The sequence below is a fragment of the Danio aesculapii genome, chromosome 1, assembly GCF_903798145.1.
Source record: "Danio aesculapii chromosome 1, fDanAes4.1, whole genome shotgun sequence".
In the NCBI taxonomy this organism is placed as follows: domain Eukaryota; kingdom Metazoa; phylum Chordata; class Actinopteri; order Cypriniformes; family Danionidae; genus Danio; species Danio aesculapii.
Genome location: NC_079435.1, coordinates 46,640,207 through 46,660,138, shown reverse-complemented (window position 1 = coordinate 46,660,138; position 19,932 = coordinate 46,640,207). Strand labels below are relative to the sequence as shown.

Here is a 19,932-nt window from a genome sequence, read left to right as displayed (position 1 = left end):
GATTAATACGTGTTTAGAGTGATTGTGTAATATTAACCAGCTTTTAATAATTTTATAATTGTGGATTGTGATACTATTGAGATGTATTTTGTTAATGAGGGGTAGTTCACCAAAGTTGCTGATTCATGCAGAAATTTACTCCCGTATGTAGGTCAAACTATGATTTCCTTTTACTACTGTAGAACACAAAGTTATTTTGAGCAATATTGTTTTTGTCTATACAAAGAAATATCAATAGGGTCAAACTTGATGAATGACCAGTGAAATAAGGCTATATCAAACAAATTAATAGAAATAATTTTTTAAGTTCATGTTTTAACATCGTTACAAAATAAGTCTACGTTTTTATTTGTTTAGCATTCGTCAATGACATTTTAATTATTGGTATTTCGTTAATATTGACGATTCTTCGTAAAGGTCACGTAAACTAATTCATATTCACATTCCAAGTCGTCTCAGCAAATCAGTTTCTCGGCCAGCGTCACGCAAACTAATTAATATTCATGAGCCGCTTGAGGAATAGTAAACTCTCTTTTGGCTTCCTTTGGAGGAGCTACACAAGGCAAAATGCGAGCGTAAAGTAGAAAGACGTTAAGTTAGTGGGTCGCTTTTATCGAGAAAACGTTTTTCAAACGATTCCAGAGGATTACCGTGGCTTCAGAAGGAATTTACTCATAAGGCACCTGCTTTCAGAAGGACTTTGTCTACTCTTTGTTGTCGTATTTTTAAAGTAACCCAGTGTTTTAGAAAGGGAACACATTATTTCGTTGGAAAGTCGTGTTTATTGTTCCGTTTGCCTACTTTTCCATTACTTTGAGCTTTAATAACGGAACGTCTTTGACAAAATTGACTTTTTTGGGATTTGTCTACCTCTTTATTTGCTGTGATTTGCGTTTGGTGTTTGCAAACAAACATTTGGAAGGGGTTTTTCGCTTTCGTGTGATTTACTAGTGAAACACTGTTGCCTTTCTAACCGGTGGTTGATACCTTTCCCTGGAGCTGGAGCTGTTTATAGCATCACTATCATGTAACGTTGCTCTTGGACGCACATGTGCTTTTTAAATCACGGACAGTAAACGGCATTGAGATGCAGAAGTTCTGCCTGACGGTCCTGCTGGTGCTGCGAGGCCTGATCATCTGCGTCTGCTCCAGCGATCAAGCACAGCAGCAACCCGGACTCAACAGGGACACCACTGTGATCCCCATAGGCATGTGTGAATGAGGCCAAAAAAACTCATATTCATGATGGTGTTGATGATGTATAATTTTGCCGTCCACATCAAATTAAGATTACAAAAGTATTTATTAGTTTTTGTGGTCACACTTTACAATAAAGTTTTCCCAGTGAATATATTTACTAACATGAACAATACTTGTACAGCATTTATTAATCATAGTTAAGAATTCACTAATGCATTATTAACATCCAAATTCATGCTTGTTAACATTAGTTGATGCACAGTGAGTTAACATGAACTAACTATGAAGATGTATTTTCATTAACATTAACATGAACAAATACTGTAATAAATGTTTTGTTCATTGTTTGTTCATCTTAGTAAATGCATTAACTAACAGTAACTAATACAACATTATTGGAAAGTGTTACCGTTTTTCTTTTATATATAAAGCGTATTTTATGCAAGCAAAGTGTAAATGTGTATTATATTAAAAATAAAACAATTAGTAATTTTTTTTATCATAATTTAAAATAACATACTAATTAGTATTTTGAGAAGAGTCTTAATGTCACCAGTCATCATGAGTTTTGTTTTTCTTTTAAATATATGTAATGCACCACAGATACACTGAATGACATTTTTTGGTCTTTTTTTTTTCTTTAGAATCATGGTAAAAAGCTATGATCTATCTATCTATCTATCTATCTATCTATCTATCTATCTATCTATCTATCTATCTATCTATCTATCTATCTATCTATCTATCTATCTATCTATCTATCTATCTATCTATCTATCTATCTATCTATCTATCTATCTATCTATCTATATATATATATATATACATATATACATACAGTTGGGGTAAGAATTATTAGACCCCTTTGATTTTAAAAAAAATATTTCCCAAATGATGTTTAACAGAGCAAGGAAATTTTCACAGTATGTCTGATATTTTTTCTTCTGGAGAAAGTCTTATTTGTTTTATTTTGGCTTGAATAAAAGCAGTTTTAATTTTTTTAAAACACATTTTATGGTCAAATTTATTAGCCCCTTTAAGCTATATTTTTTTCGATAGTCTACAGAACAAACCATCGTTATACAATAACTTGCCAAATTACCCTAACCTGCCTAGTTAACCTAATTAACCTAGTTAAGTCTTTAAATGTCACTTTAAGTTGTATAGAAGTATCTTGAAAAATATCTAGTAAAATATTATTTACTGTCATCATGGCAAAGATAAAAGAAATCAGTTATTAGAAATGAGTTATTAAAAGTATTATGTTTAGAAATGTGTTGAAAAAAATATCTCCGTTAAAGAAATTGGAGGTTAAAATAAACAGGGGGGCTAATAATTCTGACTTTAACTATATTTATATATATATGTATAAGTTAATAATTAAATATAAATATTAATAAAGGTTTTAAAAATGTTTCAATGGTAGAAAAACTTTCCATCTTTGACCTGCTTATAGTAACCATTTCTTGAAATTAATATTTATTTTTGGTTTAGGGAGATTTGCATTAAATAATATATAGTTATTTTGCAAAGCTGCACTTTTTAAGGGTGCTATTGTTGTTGTAAATAATCACATTTACACTTAAGATGTAAGACTGACACTGCAATGTAAAGTGTTACCAATGACAAGTCAGTCCAAAAAGTTCAGAGGATTAAAAAACATAAATGAAAGAATTTACAGTCAAAGTACATACTAAAATACTAAAATTGGAGTAGTGTTGTCCAGCTCAATTTGTCCAGGACGAATTTGTTGAATTTGATGTCTGGCAAATCTCGAACCCATTGGTAAATGTGAGATTTCTCCAATAAGATTTTTCATTCATTTTCATCTTTTAGATATATTAAAGGGATCTCAGTGTTGATGTTTCATTCCAGTAGTAAAAGATGAGGACCTCTCACGGTGAAACTGATGTTGACATTGTAAGTGTATTGCTCAACTCCTCTGTCATCTTTTAATCACAGATCCATGCCTTCAAATGAGTCCTCCGTGTATTACGGAGGCGGATCGCTTCAGCCTGGAGGCTCTTCAGCACATCCACAGAGAGATGGATGATGATCAGGATGGAGGCATCGAGGTGGAGGAGAGTGTGGAGGTAATCAGCCATGCCAGATGGTGCAATCACAAGTAAAAAAGAAGTTTCCTCACACCCCAGTGTGAATCCAGCAGGGTTTCCACACCTTCAGAGCAGTCCATTTCCATGACATTCACAGTAAAATGACTAAAGAAAGAGCGGTCTCTAGCCAAGATATTTTATAGCTTATCATAATGTTAAAAAGGTAAATTTGTATAAAATTTTTAGTTACTTTTCAAGCCTTGAAACTAGCGCTGTACATTAGGTAAAACTGAAATCCTGATCACACTGTAAAAAATGCAGGGTTGCACACAATTACTTCATGTAGTCCCAACATAAAATCATTAATTTAACTTGATTGTTTTAATAAATTTGTGGATGGTGACGCGGTGGCACAGTGGGTAGCACAATCAATTCACAGCAAGAAGGTTGCTGGTTCGAGCCTCGGCTGGGTCAGTTGGCATTTCTGTGTGGAGTTTTCTCCCGGTGTTAGCATGGGTTTCCTCCAGGTCCTCCAGTTTACCCCCCAAGTCCAAAGACATGCAGTACAGTACAGGTGAATTGGGTAAGCTAAATTGGCAATAGTGTATGTGTGATTGAGTGCATATGGGTGTTTCCCAGTGATGGGTTGCAGCTGGAAGGGCATCCGCTGTCTAAAACGTACTTGATAAGTTGGCAGTTCATTCCGCTGTGGCGACCCCAGATTAATGAATAAATTAATTTGAACATAAGACAATCATGTTTTCTCCTAAAAAAAAGCACTCAAAAGTTGTGTTGATTCAGCTCATTTTAAATGAGTTTGAACAAGCAGCAAAAAAACAACAGCATTTTTGTGCATATTAGAAAGTCTACAATTTAATCCAATAAATATGTATGCATAGCAGTTTTCAAAGTGAAGCATTTAAAAAGTTTAGAAAATGTCAAATACAGCCATAAATTAAGGCAAGGCAAGTTTATTTATATAGCACGTCATACACAGTGGCAATTCAAAGTGCTTTACAAAAACAGGAATAAAAGAAACAAGTACAAGAGAAATAAAAACAAATAATAAAAATGGTAAAAAAAAGAAAGAATAAAAACATATACATTTTTTTTTATATGTGTTATAAAACAATGAAAAAGAAGAGAAAAACAATAGTGCGATCTGTCAGATGTAGCACAGTGCTCATTCAGTAAAGGCACAGCTAAACAGATGTGTTTTCAGTCTTGATTTGAATGTGCCTAATGTTGGAGCACTGATCATTTCTAAAAGCTGATTCCAGCTGCGGGGGGCGTAGTAGCTGAAAGCAGATTCACCCTGCTTTGACTGAACTCTTGGAATTTCTAGTTTATATGATCCTAAAGATCTGAGTGATCTGTTAGGTTTGTATTCAAAGAGCATATCTGTAATGTATTGAGGTCCTAGGCCATTTAGTGATTTATAGACCAGTAATAATACTTTAAAATCTATTCTGAATGTAACTTGGGAGCCAGTGTAAAGACCTGAGGACAGGTGTGATGTGCTCTGATTTCCTGGTTCTGGTCAGAATTCTGGCCGCAGCGTTCTTTAGTGTTGTGATTTTAGTGTAGTTTTTAGTGTTTAATTAGTGTTGTGATTTAATAGTTTAAGTGTAATAAAATAATTATATATTTTTTTCTTAAATTTATTTTACAGTAAATTATTAGATATATAATATATCTAATTTGGTTTTATTGATTTTATGATTAATACCTTTATTGATAAAAAATAACAGTCTGCAGTCCCAGCATAGCAAACCTGAAATGTTTTAGAGTTCAAGAGTTCACACTCAGATATTGCTTGATAATAATAACAGGTTTGGCATGCTGAATCAGGAGAGAACTCTGAGCTTGGAGATAATTGAGCCAATGGCTCCCGCCTGGTCAATGAGCATGTGAGGGGTACGAGATCAAGTAGTTCTGGAGAGCTCCCACTGGTAAAGGAGAAAATAGGAGAAAAGGGGTTGATGGGGGGGTTTCTTCAAAAACGAAGATGAGAGAGTAATGCTAGTCGGGCTATTTATTGTGAGTTTGGAATGATCTGATTGGCTTACTAATGATTACAGATGAGAGACCTGCCGAGACTATCATATCACGTGCTCCTCTCCAAATTAGTTTGTGAAACTTCACTTATGAGCACAAAAATTCCAATTTATATTAAAAAAGGAAAATGTTTTTAGCTATTCCACAACTGCAAGCATAAATTTGGACGTGTTTATTACTGACATTAAGGTATATCAAAAAAATAGGAGGTCAAAGCTGTAGTTGAAATCACTTTTAATCCCTTTCGTTTTAGTGTAAGCCCTACTGTGGTTTAATGTGTACAGACAAAACACTGTCTACTCGCCTAATGTGATTGTTATGGGACGTCTTGTAAAAAAAAAACCTACTTAGCTGTGTGGCACTAAAATGCACAGTTACCATCAAAATCATTGTTGCCATCCACATTCTTTTGATTTACTTGTTTTCACTTGCCGTTAAGCCGCTTAAAGTGATATTTCACCCAAAAAATTTACCTAGAAATTTTATTCACTATTTAGGCTCAATCCCAATTCAATTTTTTTTTCACTCCTTCCCCTTGGCCTTTGAAACAGAGTGTGAAGCGAAGGGCTTCAAATATACCCCTAAGAAATGGAACACCACTACAACACCCGCTCACGTCATCATATGTCATCGCAAGTTATTACTTCATATGAGATCGGAGTTCGCAACTGCTGTAGTTATTCCAGTTGTTTTTTTTTTTTTTGGTATTTATCTTCAGGAAATCACAGAAGGCAACATTATGCTATCATAACGATCTAATGTGGCAATAAGCTCATAACTGTACTGTGCTTTTACACAGTGGCTGTATTCATCTATGTAAACACAAGAAAACAGCATTAACAATATACCAGACACCGTAAAAAGCTCATTTCCAGCCATTCTGAGAAATTTTCATACCCCTTGGATTCTAGTGGGGTCCTGGAAAATCTCTGATTTAAGGGATATCTAGCCTTTCCCCTTAGACCTACATCTTCAAGCTTAAGAGAATTGGGACACCCCTAACCCTTTACGTGAATGCGCAAAATGAAGAGTAGGGGTTAGGGGAAGGGCTAGAGGGTGGAAATTGGAATTGGGCCTTACTCACGCTCATGTGATTATAAACCTTTAGACGTTTCTTTTTTTCCTGTTGAACACAAAAGAAGATATTTTAAAGAAAGCTAAAAACCTGTATTCACCGCCATCCATCATAGGAAAAACAAACACTATGGAAGTCAATGGTTTCAGGATTCCAGATTTCTTCAAAATATTTTATAAAGAGTCTATAAAGAAATTCCAACTGGTTTGGAACAAGTGAAGAGTAAATGAGGATTTGGGGTGAACTATCTGTTTAACATGGGTTCACTAACCCAATTGTGCTTGTACATCACACTGATTATTCCCGCTAAAGTGATGAAGATGAAATCTGAACACAAGTCGCCACATCTGAATGCTTGTTAATACCAGGTGGAAACAGGGGCTTTGTCTCTATAATTACATTTCCTTGCTACTAATTCAAACAGGTGGAGTAGCACAAATATAATTGCTGTAAAGTCACTTCTACGTCTACTTGGACTAACGAGCTGAGCTTTACCATTTTACTATGTGTGTGTGATGTTTGTGTAAGTGTGTTAGAGCACCCTTGAGTTCCTCTGTCAAGTCTGTTGGTCAATTTAGAAACACATGTTTCCATCCAGCACCTAAGACAAACTGTACAGGCCTGGCACTAAGAGAACATAGCAGAGGGGGATGAGTTTCTCAGCAATGTCCTCAAGTACGTCCATGTCTCTGGCATTGGGTTTCTTTTCCTTGTTGCTATCGATATGGTTTAGGAGGATTGTAGCAGCGAAAATGTCTGAAATAATGTGGTGCATCTGAATACAACAGAGAGACATAGAAATCTGATATATTGCATTAAATATATGACATATATATGTTCATATTTGGGTTTCACATATATAAATGATGTCATATGTGCAATGTTTACTTTTTAAATATCAAAAAATTGCCTCTTTCATATATATTTCTTTTAACCGTTGGAATTTCAAATAAGTTCATACAGTTGAAGTCAAAATTATTAGCTTATTTCTGACTTAAACTGTGTGTGTTCAAATATATTAGCTATAATGTTCTACATACATACATATTTGAAATTCCAGTGGTTGGAAAAAAATGTACACGAGCGGCCATTTTTGCAATATTTTGAAATGTACATTGCATACATGACATTTTATATATGTGAAATCCAATTATATACTTACATGTCATATATGTAATTTGCATATATATCCATGTATCAGATTTCTAGATGGGAGAGACACATTCCCAGACACTTGAGCTGTTGACCTGAATGTTTACTCAGCTGTTGTTTGAATGCATTTGTAGAGTTGGTGTTGGGTGTTTTTCTCGTAATTTAAGCTTAAGTTACATGTTGTTGTTTCTGTGCTTGGGCATTGTAGTTCATCATTGAAGACATGCAGCAGCAGCAACAGGCAAACAAGCACAGTAAACTCCATCACGAGGACCAGCATATCACTTTGGAGGAGCTTTGGAGGGGCTGGAAATCATCCGAAGGTAAAACAGTCTCCATGATTGTGTCTCAGCATGTTCTAAATGTAAAATAGTCACTTTCTGGCCCTCTTTTAATGCTTTCCTTATCTCTGTCAGTTCATAACTGGACCCAGGAGGATGTATTACAGTGGCTAAGAGAGTTTGTGGAGTTGCCTCAGTATGAAAAGAGCTTCAAAGAGCTGCGTGTCAGTGGAAACACTTTGCCCAGGTAAAACAAATCAAGACAGAATCAAATGCAAATTCAGAGTGGAAATGTTATAGATTTGCCTGTCTAAAATATTAGTGTCTTCTCATATCCACATGGACTTATTAGCACTCAAAGGTATCTTCTCTAAAGCGAGTAATTTTTTAAAAATTTGGCCATATTATCTACTCAGCTTTAACACATGTATTAATGAATGTATTAATGCATAATAGCTTAAGCTAGTTAAGGCTTACATAAAGATGTACTGCCATACATATGAATGACTTAAAAATGGCTAACAACATGTTAAATAGCATAGCTGTTTCAATATATAAGTGAGGGAAGGATGCAGTGGTGTAGTACTTAAAAAAAGGTGGTGTAGTATTACCCACCCAACCCAAATTGTAAAAGTGGGCAAAAAAAAAGTCAATGTTTCTTTGATTCATTAGCTATATATATATATATATATAATGTCAAAGGGGACTGAGGTGATCATTTAGTAGTGTACAGTTCATGATCTAATCACAAGAGTTTTATAGGGGTCTAAAGTGACGCCCATGCTGTTTTATAATTGTACCTTTCAGCGAGACCTCATTCAGTTGGCCTGTCGTCGTCTTCGAAAAAGTGTCACAAAATTTTTTCATAGCTGGTGCTGTCGTCAGGGGGCGGGGAATGGAGAATTTAAACAAAAATGCACCAATTACAACAAATTAAGAAACAAGTAAAAAACATTTATTTGGTATACAGTTAAAGGGGACGCGAATACACGTAAATTAGGGAAGCCTAATCAGCCAAACAAGTGAGTATACCGAGGCTATACGCAATAATTGATCCTCAGAAGTCGTAATACCCAAACAGCTCGTGGAAAAAAGTATGCATACGGAGTATACGGAGACTATCTGGGCTAGTGTTTTGTCGCTGCTTTGTTTACACTGCAAGATGGATCGGCGACGGGGTTTCACACTGCATGACTTTAGAATAGGAAGAATCGCCGACATCTTTGTCCAAACCACGTCTCACAACCAAAAACATGTAGTATATCTTTTGTTATTAACTACATAATGAGAAAGAAGCCTTTAATGGGGTAGAAAATGTAATTACTTTGCTCACCTGGGTTTGAAGGGAATTAGCAGTTTCTCCTCAACTTTTTTTCTTTTTTGACCCAGTTCTGATATTGCTCACATGGAAGCTCATGCAAAATTTCCACTAGTTTTTTCTCTGTTTCTTGGGTCCAAATAAACTGAAAATGAGTGCTTTTAACTTCTCCCCCATCCTCCCGCTGGCCTGCAGATACCCACACTAGTGGAAGCTGCTCTCTCATTGGCTGTAGGTAGGTAGGTGATTGCCGGTGTTATTTTCAATCAGAACAAATTTCACACAGCATGATTTGAATCGCCGACAGCTCCATATATTTAGCATGCCAAATATCTCACGGGCATCGGCAAGTCATCATCGATTCTCTCAGATTGCGTCTCTGATAGTTCACACTGTGGGATTGTTACTCGTGTGAACGAGCACCGATTTGCCTGTGATTTCAGGCATTTGTCTGCGATTTCTCAAAACCTGTCGGCGAGTCAAAATCGGGGCTAAAATCATGCAGTCTGAACTCTGCATAAGACAGCTGCCCCCGTGACCCGGCCCCGGAAAAGCGGATGAAAATGAATAAATGAATATAGTGTTTTCCGATATCTGTAATCCCTAATCTAATGCATTTACTGATGCGATAAAGAAAAAAAAAACTCCAGATCTTCAGTAAAGCTTGAAGAGTACATATGAAGAGTTTATTTGCAAAAACATAACCACAGTTATGCTTTTGCTAATTGTTTGTTAGAATATTTATTGAAAATATATACAATAGTCCTATATGAGGTGACACAGTGGCTCAGTGGTTACCACTGTCGCCTCACAGCAAGAAGGTCGCTGGTTCGAGTCCTGGCTGGGTCAGTTGGCATTTCTGAGTGGAGTATGCATGTTCTCCCCGTGTTCACGTGGTGTTCTTCTCCGCTCCGGTTTCCCCCACAAGTCCAAAGACATGTGCTATAGGTGAATTGAATAAACTAAATTGTCTGTAGTGTATGTGTGTAAATGAGTGTGTATGGATGGTTTCCAGTTCTGGGTTGCAGCTGGAAGGGCATCCGCTGTGTAAAACATATGCTGGAATAGTTGGCGGTTCTTTCTACTGTGGCAAGCCCTGATGAATAAAGGGACTAAGATGAAGGAAAATGAATGAATGAGTCCTAAATGAATAGATTACATGTATAAACAATTTTCCAATCACATTCTAATTCATATATAAATGGCTCTAATCCAGAGATCCCCACACTAGGGCCGCGGGCCAAAGGTGGCCCTTGGTAACCTTTAAATTGACCCGCCATCCTATCTAAGAAGAGGTGTAGTTTTTTGTGGTAGTTTGTTTTATTGATGGGCTACAAAAAGTAAACTGAAATTAAATGTTTCAATTAAATGTTGTAAATGAATCAAATTTACAGTCACTGATGGATAGAAGACAATGCAGAAGACACCAGCAGAGGCTGTTTTGTGTTAAAAAGGAATTCTGTTTTTATTGTAATAAGTTCATTATAAAATGTAAAAAAAAAATAATAATAAAAAAATAATAATAAATGTATATATAAATTGCATTATTTAATATGATTAAATCTATTTATTTATTAATAATATGAAATAAATTAAGAAATTACCCATGACAACTTTATTGTAATAAACACTTTGCACATAATTGTGTTGCTTGTTCAACTTACTTATGTAAGATGAGCTCATACAACACAATTCTTGGGATTTTTTGGCGACAACTTAATTGTTGAATCCACATGATGGTGTTAACTTAATCAATTTGTGTTGGCACAAACTGAATTATTGTGTGGAACCCTACATTTTTACAGTGCAGTTCGGTATATTTAACTTCAGCCCACAGCCTTCAATCAAGTTTGGTTTTTGGCCCTTTGAAAGAAAAAGTTTTTTCTAAACTCACAATTATCCTAATCCAAACCACTTCTAAACATTTGAAAACAGCAAAGATAAATTGATAGCTTCACTGTCTATTAACCTCCCTTTAGGCTCATTAATAAAATACAATTACAGCTATATTAGGTCGAATAAACTAACAGTTTCTTTTGTTTATCTGCAGAATTGCTTCCAATGAGCCATCATTCATGAGCAGTTATCTGAAGATCCAGGACCAGCAGCACAAACAAAAACTCAAGCTCAAAGCTCTGGATGTAGTTCTGTTTGGCCCACCAATACGTATGTACACACTTGACATATACTCTTGTGTTATACACTGAAAATTTTGATCAAGAATCAATGCATTTTGCATGCTCAATCAAAAATCGGATCATAAAAGGACTTCATTAAAAGTCAGTGTCATGAATTCTGAAAGAAACAGTCATGACTTTTTAAATGTCACTATTAAATATAGCTCTGACTGATGTGTATCATTTGAGCACATGTGAAATCATATATCCACGCACGCCCATTGAGAGCACACTGCCAAACAGTGTTTAAAAAATGTTGAGCAAGAATGTTTGATTGTGTGATTAACATCTCGATTCCCTTTGCTTCAGGACCCCCACACAACTGGATGAAGGACGTTCTTCTGATAGTGTCTATAGTTATGGGAATTGGTGGATGCTGGTTTGCACATGTACAGAGTAAATCATCTAAGGTGCACATTTCAAAGATGATGAAGGATCTGGAAAGCTTGCAGAGAGCTGAACAAAGCCTCAGAGATTTACAGGAGCAGTGAGTAGCACACATCCTAGACTCCTAAACTATTTAGTATTCATTTAAAATCTTAGGATTTTTTTAACAAAATAATTAAACATGGTTAAATTGCACCTGATACAGTGAAGCAAAATTCATAATTAACAACGATTGGTTTCTAATCCCTTTCTAAAGTTAAAGATTACAAATTATCAAATGAATCAAGAGGTTTATTTTAGACTACATTGTATTTTTTAATTGTAATAATTCCTAATATCATTTTCTTTGTTAAGGATTATTTTATTATCTATCTATCTATCTATCTATCTATCTATCTATCTATCTATCTATCTATCTATCTATCTATCTATCTATCTATCTATCTATCTATCTATCTATCTATCTATCTATCTATCTATCTATCTGTCTTAACATTTTACTTAAAGCCATAAATAATTAATTCAATAAGAATTTTCAAGTTGTCTCATATTTATTTCTGTAGCTGTATATAGTATTTTTTTATTTAATTTAATTTTTGTTACAAATTTCATTATTCAGTGCCAGATAAATAATACTTAGAAATATTATTCAGTGCTATATATTTATATTTATGGATTTTGTTTTTATGAAAGGCTGGAAAAGGCCCAAGAGGAGAAGCGCACAGTGACAGTAGAGAAGAAGAATCTGGAGGAAAAGATGAGGGATGAGATTCAGGGTGCTCAAGAAGAAGCCAACCGTCTGCACAGACTGCGAGATGGAGCGGTGACTGAACTCAGCCGTCTGTGGTATGCGGAGGAGGAGCTCGAACAGGTAAAGCTCTGCTATTCTCCCTGACAAACAACTCCCAACAACACTCTACTACATCGTGATTCTCTGTGCTCCTGGTATAGGTGCGTGGTGCACTGAAGAGGGCAGAGAAAGACATGCAGACCCTTTGGTCAGTTCCTGAATCCTTGCAGCTGTGGCTACAGCTCACCCATGAGGTGGAGGTCCAGTACTACAACGTCAAGAAGCAAAGTGCAGAACAACAACTCATCACAGCTAAAGATGAGGTATTATATCAATGAGCATATATTAATCAATTGCCACACATGCAATTAAAAACAGCATGAATTATATTCAGGTTGTTGTTAGGTTTAGAATCTGAATAAGTCATTAGCTCGTACCTGTCAATATTGAGATGTGAAATTAAGGGATACCCCCCCCCCTTTATGATCCATTTTATGATCCACCCACCCCCAGATGCATTATGAAAGCATTTGATTGCTTTATTAACTTTTTATGCTCATTTAAGACAAAATTTGTTGTGTTAAAAAAGAAAACCCACTAAGATCGATGTGTTTAGATGTTGTTATTATGATTATTATTAAGTGTAGATGTCCGTTCAAACTCACACCCAAAACTCAGAGTCATGCCTAAATAAAATGAAAGCGCAGAACAGATTCCCATTTAAGAGCAAGGAGTGTCCTCTGCTGGTTCGGAGGTATGGGTTGTGTATAGGGAGGATCGGCTCCTTGATGTTTATTGCCATCCTTCAGAGAAACATTAAAAATATGGGAAAATACTTTTACGGCATGATAGTCTGATAGAATTGTAAAATACAGGAGAATCCCAGGAAACATGTGAGGGTTGACAGGTACGCATTAGCTGCTCTTGAAGCATTTTACATGACAATATTGAATATTTTTTTGCACAGGCAGAGAAGATCAAGAAGAAAAGGAGTTCAGTTTTAGGTACCCTACATGTTGCACACAGCTCCTCACTGGATCAAGTGGATCAGAGAATTCTGGAGGCCAAGTAATTTGTTTACTCTCATTTAAAACTTATTATGCTAGTTAAATACTACTTTGTTTGATATTCTATAATGCAAAAAAATATGCCTACCATTTCTGGGGCTATTGCTATAATGCTAAAATTCATACTCCAAAATTAATGTTGGAATCATGAGTACATATATGGTGTGGTCATATTTACCATTGTGGTTAAATCTAGACTTTTTAAAAAGGCTTGATTTCCATTAAAACCAGGTGTAAACAAGGCTTGAGATAAATGACAATGGACTTTTTTTACACATAAAATATTTTTGAAATTTGACAAATGAGATCATACCTTTAGTGTTAGATTACACTGACCTGCATCTGCATTTTGCTGAAGGAATGCTCTAGCAGAGGTGACTGCATGTTTACGGGAGCGTCTGCACCGCTGGCAGCAGATTGAGGGCTTGTGTGGTTTTCCTCTGATGAAAAACGCGGGTCTGCCCAATCTCACCGCTACACTCTATCCAGACCCCAACTGGATGCTCATGCCTCGAGCTGCACTGCAGTCCTACCAAGTGCCTGTTTCAGTGGAGGACATGGAGGAGGAAATGCCACAGATTATACCACAGATTCCTGGTTGGCACATGCTTTTTATTCTTATTTAAAAGCATTTTGCTACTTTTGATTTTATGGCAGTTAAGCAGTATGAGTTAAATTTGTCAGATAATTATAATGTAAAAAGTGTTTTCAAAGCGGTCATTTACACAAAAAAATAAAAACTTCTTATGCATTTTGGCAAATAATTTTGTGTAATGCTGTGTTCACACAGACGCGGCACGCACTAATAAATTGCAGTATTCGCACGTAAACATTTTGAGTTTACTCGCTTCATTTATGCGTCAAATCTGCTTCATTCGCGCGTATTGAGAAGTTCACTTCTTAATAGACCCAGATTGGCATCATGGGCAGGGCTTCTGTCTGCCCGGTGACTCTATCTTCGTTGCCAAATGGTTAACATGGATTTTGTTGAGAGAAAAGCTGTGCTTTATATGCTTTAGGAAGGCTGAAAAACAGCATATATTCATTCGGCGCCGTGTCTGAGTGCACTAAATCCTTTCAGTTTCACCCAGCTCTGTGAGTTCTTCAACTCCAGAAACTATCCCTGGATGATGGAGGCTTTCAGTGGTGCTTCAGACTGAGTTGAGCCCAGTTTGATAAACTGTTTTTCGGTGTTCGGCATGAGGATTTCACTTGGGCAACAACAGCAGGCACTACGTCATAATCACGCCCCTACAAGAGAAAGCTCCTGATTGGTTAACGCGGCACAAATGTCTGCTGAAGTTCAGATTTTCCAACTCGAGCAAGACGCACAATACGCTAAACTTGCGCCACGTCATTCGTGCAAAACGCACAACTCGCGTCGCGTCATTTGCACGATTCGCACCACAGGATGTCTATACGCGTCTTTGCATTGACTTAACATGTAAATCATTTGCGCTTGACGCTTCATCTGCGTCTAGTGTGAACGCAGCATTAGGGTCCTACAAACGGCATATAAGAAACAGTACCACAACATTATTGTAAACAACAAAAACGCAAATTTGAGAAAATGGTGTCATCATGTGTATGTGTATTATGTGTTCGTATTAAACAAAAATCCAAACAATTGTACGTTACAGAAGCACAGGCATTTGGTATTTCTTTACAAAGTGACATCCATCTATTGTCCTACTAGCATGCTCAATACAGCGTTTAGTCATTTTCACAGATCATATGACCAGGAATTGTTTTGACCACATTGTCACCTGTATGTAAAACCATCAATAATTATTTGTATATTTTATTTACAGTAACAGTTGCACCTCTGAAGTGTTCTCCGCGGTCTCTGGTTCGCTCCCGTCGATCTGGGCATATGGTTCCATCGCCTGTCATTGTATCACCTGACCCAGACCTCCTGATACCCATACGATCTCCACAAAGCCGATATGGAGAGGATGAAGAAGGGCATATCAAATACACCCCTATTGTGAAACAGTACGTCAGCCTGGAATATATCCTTTAGATTTACATTGTTAAAATAAGTAAATGCTATAAATATTGTTCATATTGTACACATTTTTTAAGGTTTAGACAAGTTAAAACTAGTATTGCTTTTGAAAGCACAATATTTGACCAAATTTTCAGTTATGAAAAGTTCACCCCACCTTGAATCAGTGAGAGACCGATGGAGTCAGATGGAGAGGGTGTGTGCATGTACATGACAGGTATACACTCACCGGTCATTTTATTAGGTACACCTCACTTGTACCGGGTTGGACCCCCTTCTGCCTTCAGAACTGCCTTAATCCTTCATGGCATAGATTGAACAAGGTAATGGAAATATTCCTAAGACATTTTGGTCCATATTGATATGATAGCTGCAGATTTTTTGGCTGCACATCAATGATGCGAATCTCCCCTTCCACCACATCCCAAAGGAGCTCTATTGGATTGAGATAAGATGACTGTGGAGGCCATTTGAGTACCGAGAACTTATTGTCCTGTTCAAGAAACCAGTCTGAGATGATTCATGCTTTATGACATGGTGCGGTACCCAGGTGGAAGTAGCCATCAGAAGTTGGTTACACTGTGGTTATAAAGGCATAGACATGGTCAGCAACAATACTCAGGTAGGCTGTGGCATTGACACGATGCTCAATTTTAACTAATGTGCCCAAAGTGTTCCAAGAATATATTCCCCACACCATTACACCACCACCACCACCAGCCTGAACCGTTTGATACAAGGCAGGATGGACCCATGCTTTCATGGTGTTGACGCCAAATTCTGACCCTACCATCTGAATGTCGCAGCAGAAATCAAGACTCATCAGACCAGACAATGTTTTTTCAATCTTCTATTGTCCAATTTTGGTGAGCCTGTGTGAATTGTAGCCTCAGTTTCCAGGAGTGGCACTCGGTGTGGTCCTCTGCTGCTGTAGCCCATCTGCCTCAAGGTTGGACGTGTTCAAGGTGGAGTGGTTATTTGAGTTACTGTTGCCTTTGTATTAGCACAAACCACTCTGGCCATTCTTCTCTGACCTCTGGCATCAACAAGGCATTTGCACCCACAGAACTGCCGCTCACTGGATATTTTCTCTTTTTCTGACCATTCTCTGTAAACCCTAGAGATGGTTGTGCGTAAAAATCCCAGTAGTTTCACTGAAATCACCTTTCTTCCATTTCTGATGCTTGGGTTGAACTGCAGCAGATCGTCTTGACCATGTCTACATGCCTAAATGCATTTAGTTGCTGCCATGTGATTGGCTGATTAGAAATTTGCGTCAACAAGCAGTTAGACAGGTGTACCTAATAAAGTGAGTGTATCTAATAACTCGGTGTTAGCTACCTCTTCACAAATATTTGCGAGTTGGTTAATCCCCATCGGCTCCCTGAAGCACACGTCTGTGTTCACAAGATTACAGAGAATAATGAAGGCTCCGCCAATTGTTACTATGGTTATTACTGATGTTTGAGGAAAGCACATTCGTTTCAAACTGTGATTAAAGCTGACTGGAACTACATGTGCATCATACAATTTTATTGCACACCTTCCAGTAAATCAGAATCAAGAATTTAAACCCATGAACATAGAATTTCAAGAGCATGGAAAAAGGGTAGTCAACTAAACCAATGCTGATTAATAGTTATTGGGTTTGGAATGATGCTTACAATGATGACAAAATATCAAATTCTTTTGTGGGTGAACATTGCTCTTTCTCTAACAGGGAGTCCATGGAAACATCCTCAGATACTGAGTCTATCGGGTCCTCCATTAGCCGAAAGTACAGTACCCTTGACGTACCTCCTCGAAGAAAATACATTTTCTCCGATAAAATGCCTCGAAAGATCTCCCTGGATGAACAAGAGGACACTTCCTCACGCAAAATCTCCCAGGAGGAGATGGACGAGTCTTTGATGGTGAACACCTCAAGGAAAGCATCACGAGAGGAACTGGACATCAATACTCCATCAAGAAAGACATCTAGAGAAGAATTAGACGAACCTCCTAAACAACTGGTTAGAGGAGAAACCGAGATTTCCTTTGATTCAAGGAAATTACCCAGAGACCTGTCTTTAGATTCGACAATGAGGTACTACTCTACAGAAAAGATGTCTCCAGTTGCGATCAGCATGGACAGTCAGAGACAACGATCGATCAGAGACAGAAAAGATCACATGGACAGCATTTCTAGAGTTATACCGAAAGCAGAGTTTGATATTGATACCACACCTGGATCTAGATATGCAGATGCCTTACTCAGCACATCCATTAAACACAAAGAAAACCTGGACTTTGCAAGCAACATCCAGCGAGGAAGAATGTTTAGAGAAAACTCTTTTGATTCCAACTTTGATAGTTCATTGGAGAGCTCAAAGAAATTGAAGATGTTAGCCAGAGCAGATATACCCAAGGACATCCCTTCACGAATGATGGCGCAAGATGAATTCGATGTGTCCGCAGATTTGGAAAGACTAAAAATGAGAGACATTGCAATGGAGACTCCTTCGAGGAACATACTGAGAGACGAGTTTGACAGAAGCAAGTCCTTAAAAGAAAACAGGGATATCCGGATGGAAATTCCTTCAAAGAAACTCTCTCGAGATGAGCAAGAGGTCGTGATGGAGACACAACGGATTCAACGCAAGCTAGACAGCTCTCTGGAAACTCCAATTGGTAAAATACAGAGAGAGATCGTGGGTGTGTCTGTCGAGGCTCCAAGGCGCAAGATTTCGCAGGAGGAGTTTGTGGTTACAAACCCAGGACAGTTTGGCCCTCCTGACCTCACCGTTAGTTCTTTGATGCTCTGCAAATCACCCCTGGATTCAATCAGCACACTAGTGTATGATGGGATCTTGGAAAAGTCCTATGAAAGCCCTCTCATGTCTAGTCCTGGTAATCTCAGTCATGCTGCATCAGTGTCTAGCTCTATCCAAAGCCTTGTGGGAAATGAAGGACAATCAGCCCATTCGTCATCTTCAGAATCTGGCGGCAAAGAAAAAGGCAAGAAAACCTCTAAGCTCAAGAGTTTGTTTAAGAAGAAAAAGGAGAAGGATAAAGACCAATGAAGATCAACAACAAGTAGGAATTTAGTCACTTTTAAAATGTCTGAAGATCTTCAAAAAATTGGCTTAGAAACCTGCCTTATAGAGTTAAACTGAACATGCTCAATGCTTTATATTTGGATGTTCTCACAAAATGTTTTTCGCTGGATTTGATACGAATCATGAAATAACCTGTTTAATGGACCCTCTGCTAAATGAATGCAGTCTTGTAAAAAACGGAGCAGAACTCCACCTTTGGATTGGATTCATATTTACTCTTTAATAAAGAGGCTCCAATCTTTTTTAAGCAATGCCACAGGAAAAAAAAACATGCTCTCTAAAGAATGTTTCAGGTAACAACTGCACATTTTACAAGGCTGAACAACACTTTTCCAGCATAAAGAACATTTTGTGTGTGGAAAGTGTGCATTGATTTTAAATGTTCATTATGGAACCATACGTGTCAGTAAAGAACCTTTTTTTTAAGGGTATTCATGTTTAGGCCTGTCAAATTAACTATATTTTGTTGTATGATATATTGCACCAAAATATAAACGGTATAATAAGAGCATTTTATGCTAGTCATTATATAATGCCAGAACGAATATAATATATTATATAATATCCCAATGCAAGTACACTCCTCCAAAGAACACATAACATTAATTATTGTCATTTTAACAATTTAATTAATAGGCATTGAAATCAGAATGTGAAAATGCATATTGTAAATAAATAATAATAAATGATAACTAAAAAGTGCAATGGTAAAAGGTAACAGAGGCTGTGATATCTGCTACCAGATCTATTTTCAATTGTTTTCAGTCATTTATAATAAATACTAATGTTTTTTAGACCATACTGACACTGACACCTCCAATAGAGATGGTGATGTTGCACAATCAGCTAAAATGCTGTTAGAATTGGTTTTTATGTATGGGCGGTATATATTGTATCACCAAAAATGATTGAGATCATGTGCATGTGTTTTGCGATATATGGATTTTTGTGACAGGCCTATTCATGTTCTGTCCAGTAAAGGTTATTTTTATGGAAGAAAAACAACACTGGCTCATTAGAACTATGTGCTTCAGTCTATACATTTTCTGAAACTAAAAATGTAGTTAAACAGACGTTTGACTGCAGTTTAACACTGCCAGCTAGTGTGATGCCAACAAATTTTGTTCCTTTTCATACTAAGGATAATTTACTACATATTATTGTCAAATAAAGAAATATTTTATGGACAATGGCAAAAAATACCACAAAAGAACAAAATAGTGTATGATGTGTAATCAACTATATGTATATCGCCTGTTTATCTCCA

The 19,932-nt window shown here is 36.9% G+C and overlaps 1 protein-coding gene across 2 annotated transcripts; it reads left to right on the top strand.

Moving 5' to 3' along the window:
* Window positions 1–522: 522 nt before the first annotated feature.
* Window positions 523–19,670, top strand: stim2a (tromal interaction molecule 2a). 2 transcript variants are annotated; one of them, XM_056461208.1, is made up of 12 exons: window positions 523–1,208; window positions 3,163–3,293; window positions 7,748–7,862; window positions 7,956–8,067; window positions 11,189–11,304; window positions 11,625–11,802; window positions 12,396–12,573; window positions 12,654–12,815; window positions 13,460–13,560; window positions 13,918–14,156; window positions 15,371–15,554; window positions 17,288–19,670. In XM_056461208.1, exons 1-12 carry the CDS (start codon window positions 1,088–1,090, stop codon window positions 18,627–18,629), a joined length of 2,979 nt encoding a protein of 992 aa, XP_056317183.1. In that variant the 5' UTR covers window positions 523–1,087; the 3' UTR covers window positions 18,630–19,670. The 2 variants fall into 2 exon arrangements, with proteins under 2 accessions (XP_056317183.1, XP_056317174.1); XM_056461199.1 differs by lacking the exon at window positions 523–1,208 and having other exon boundaries at window positions 3,153–3,293.
* Window positions 19,671–19,932: the final 262 nt, after the last annotated feature.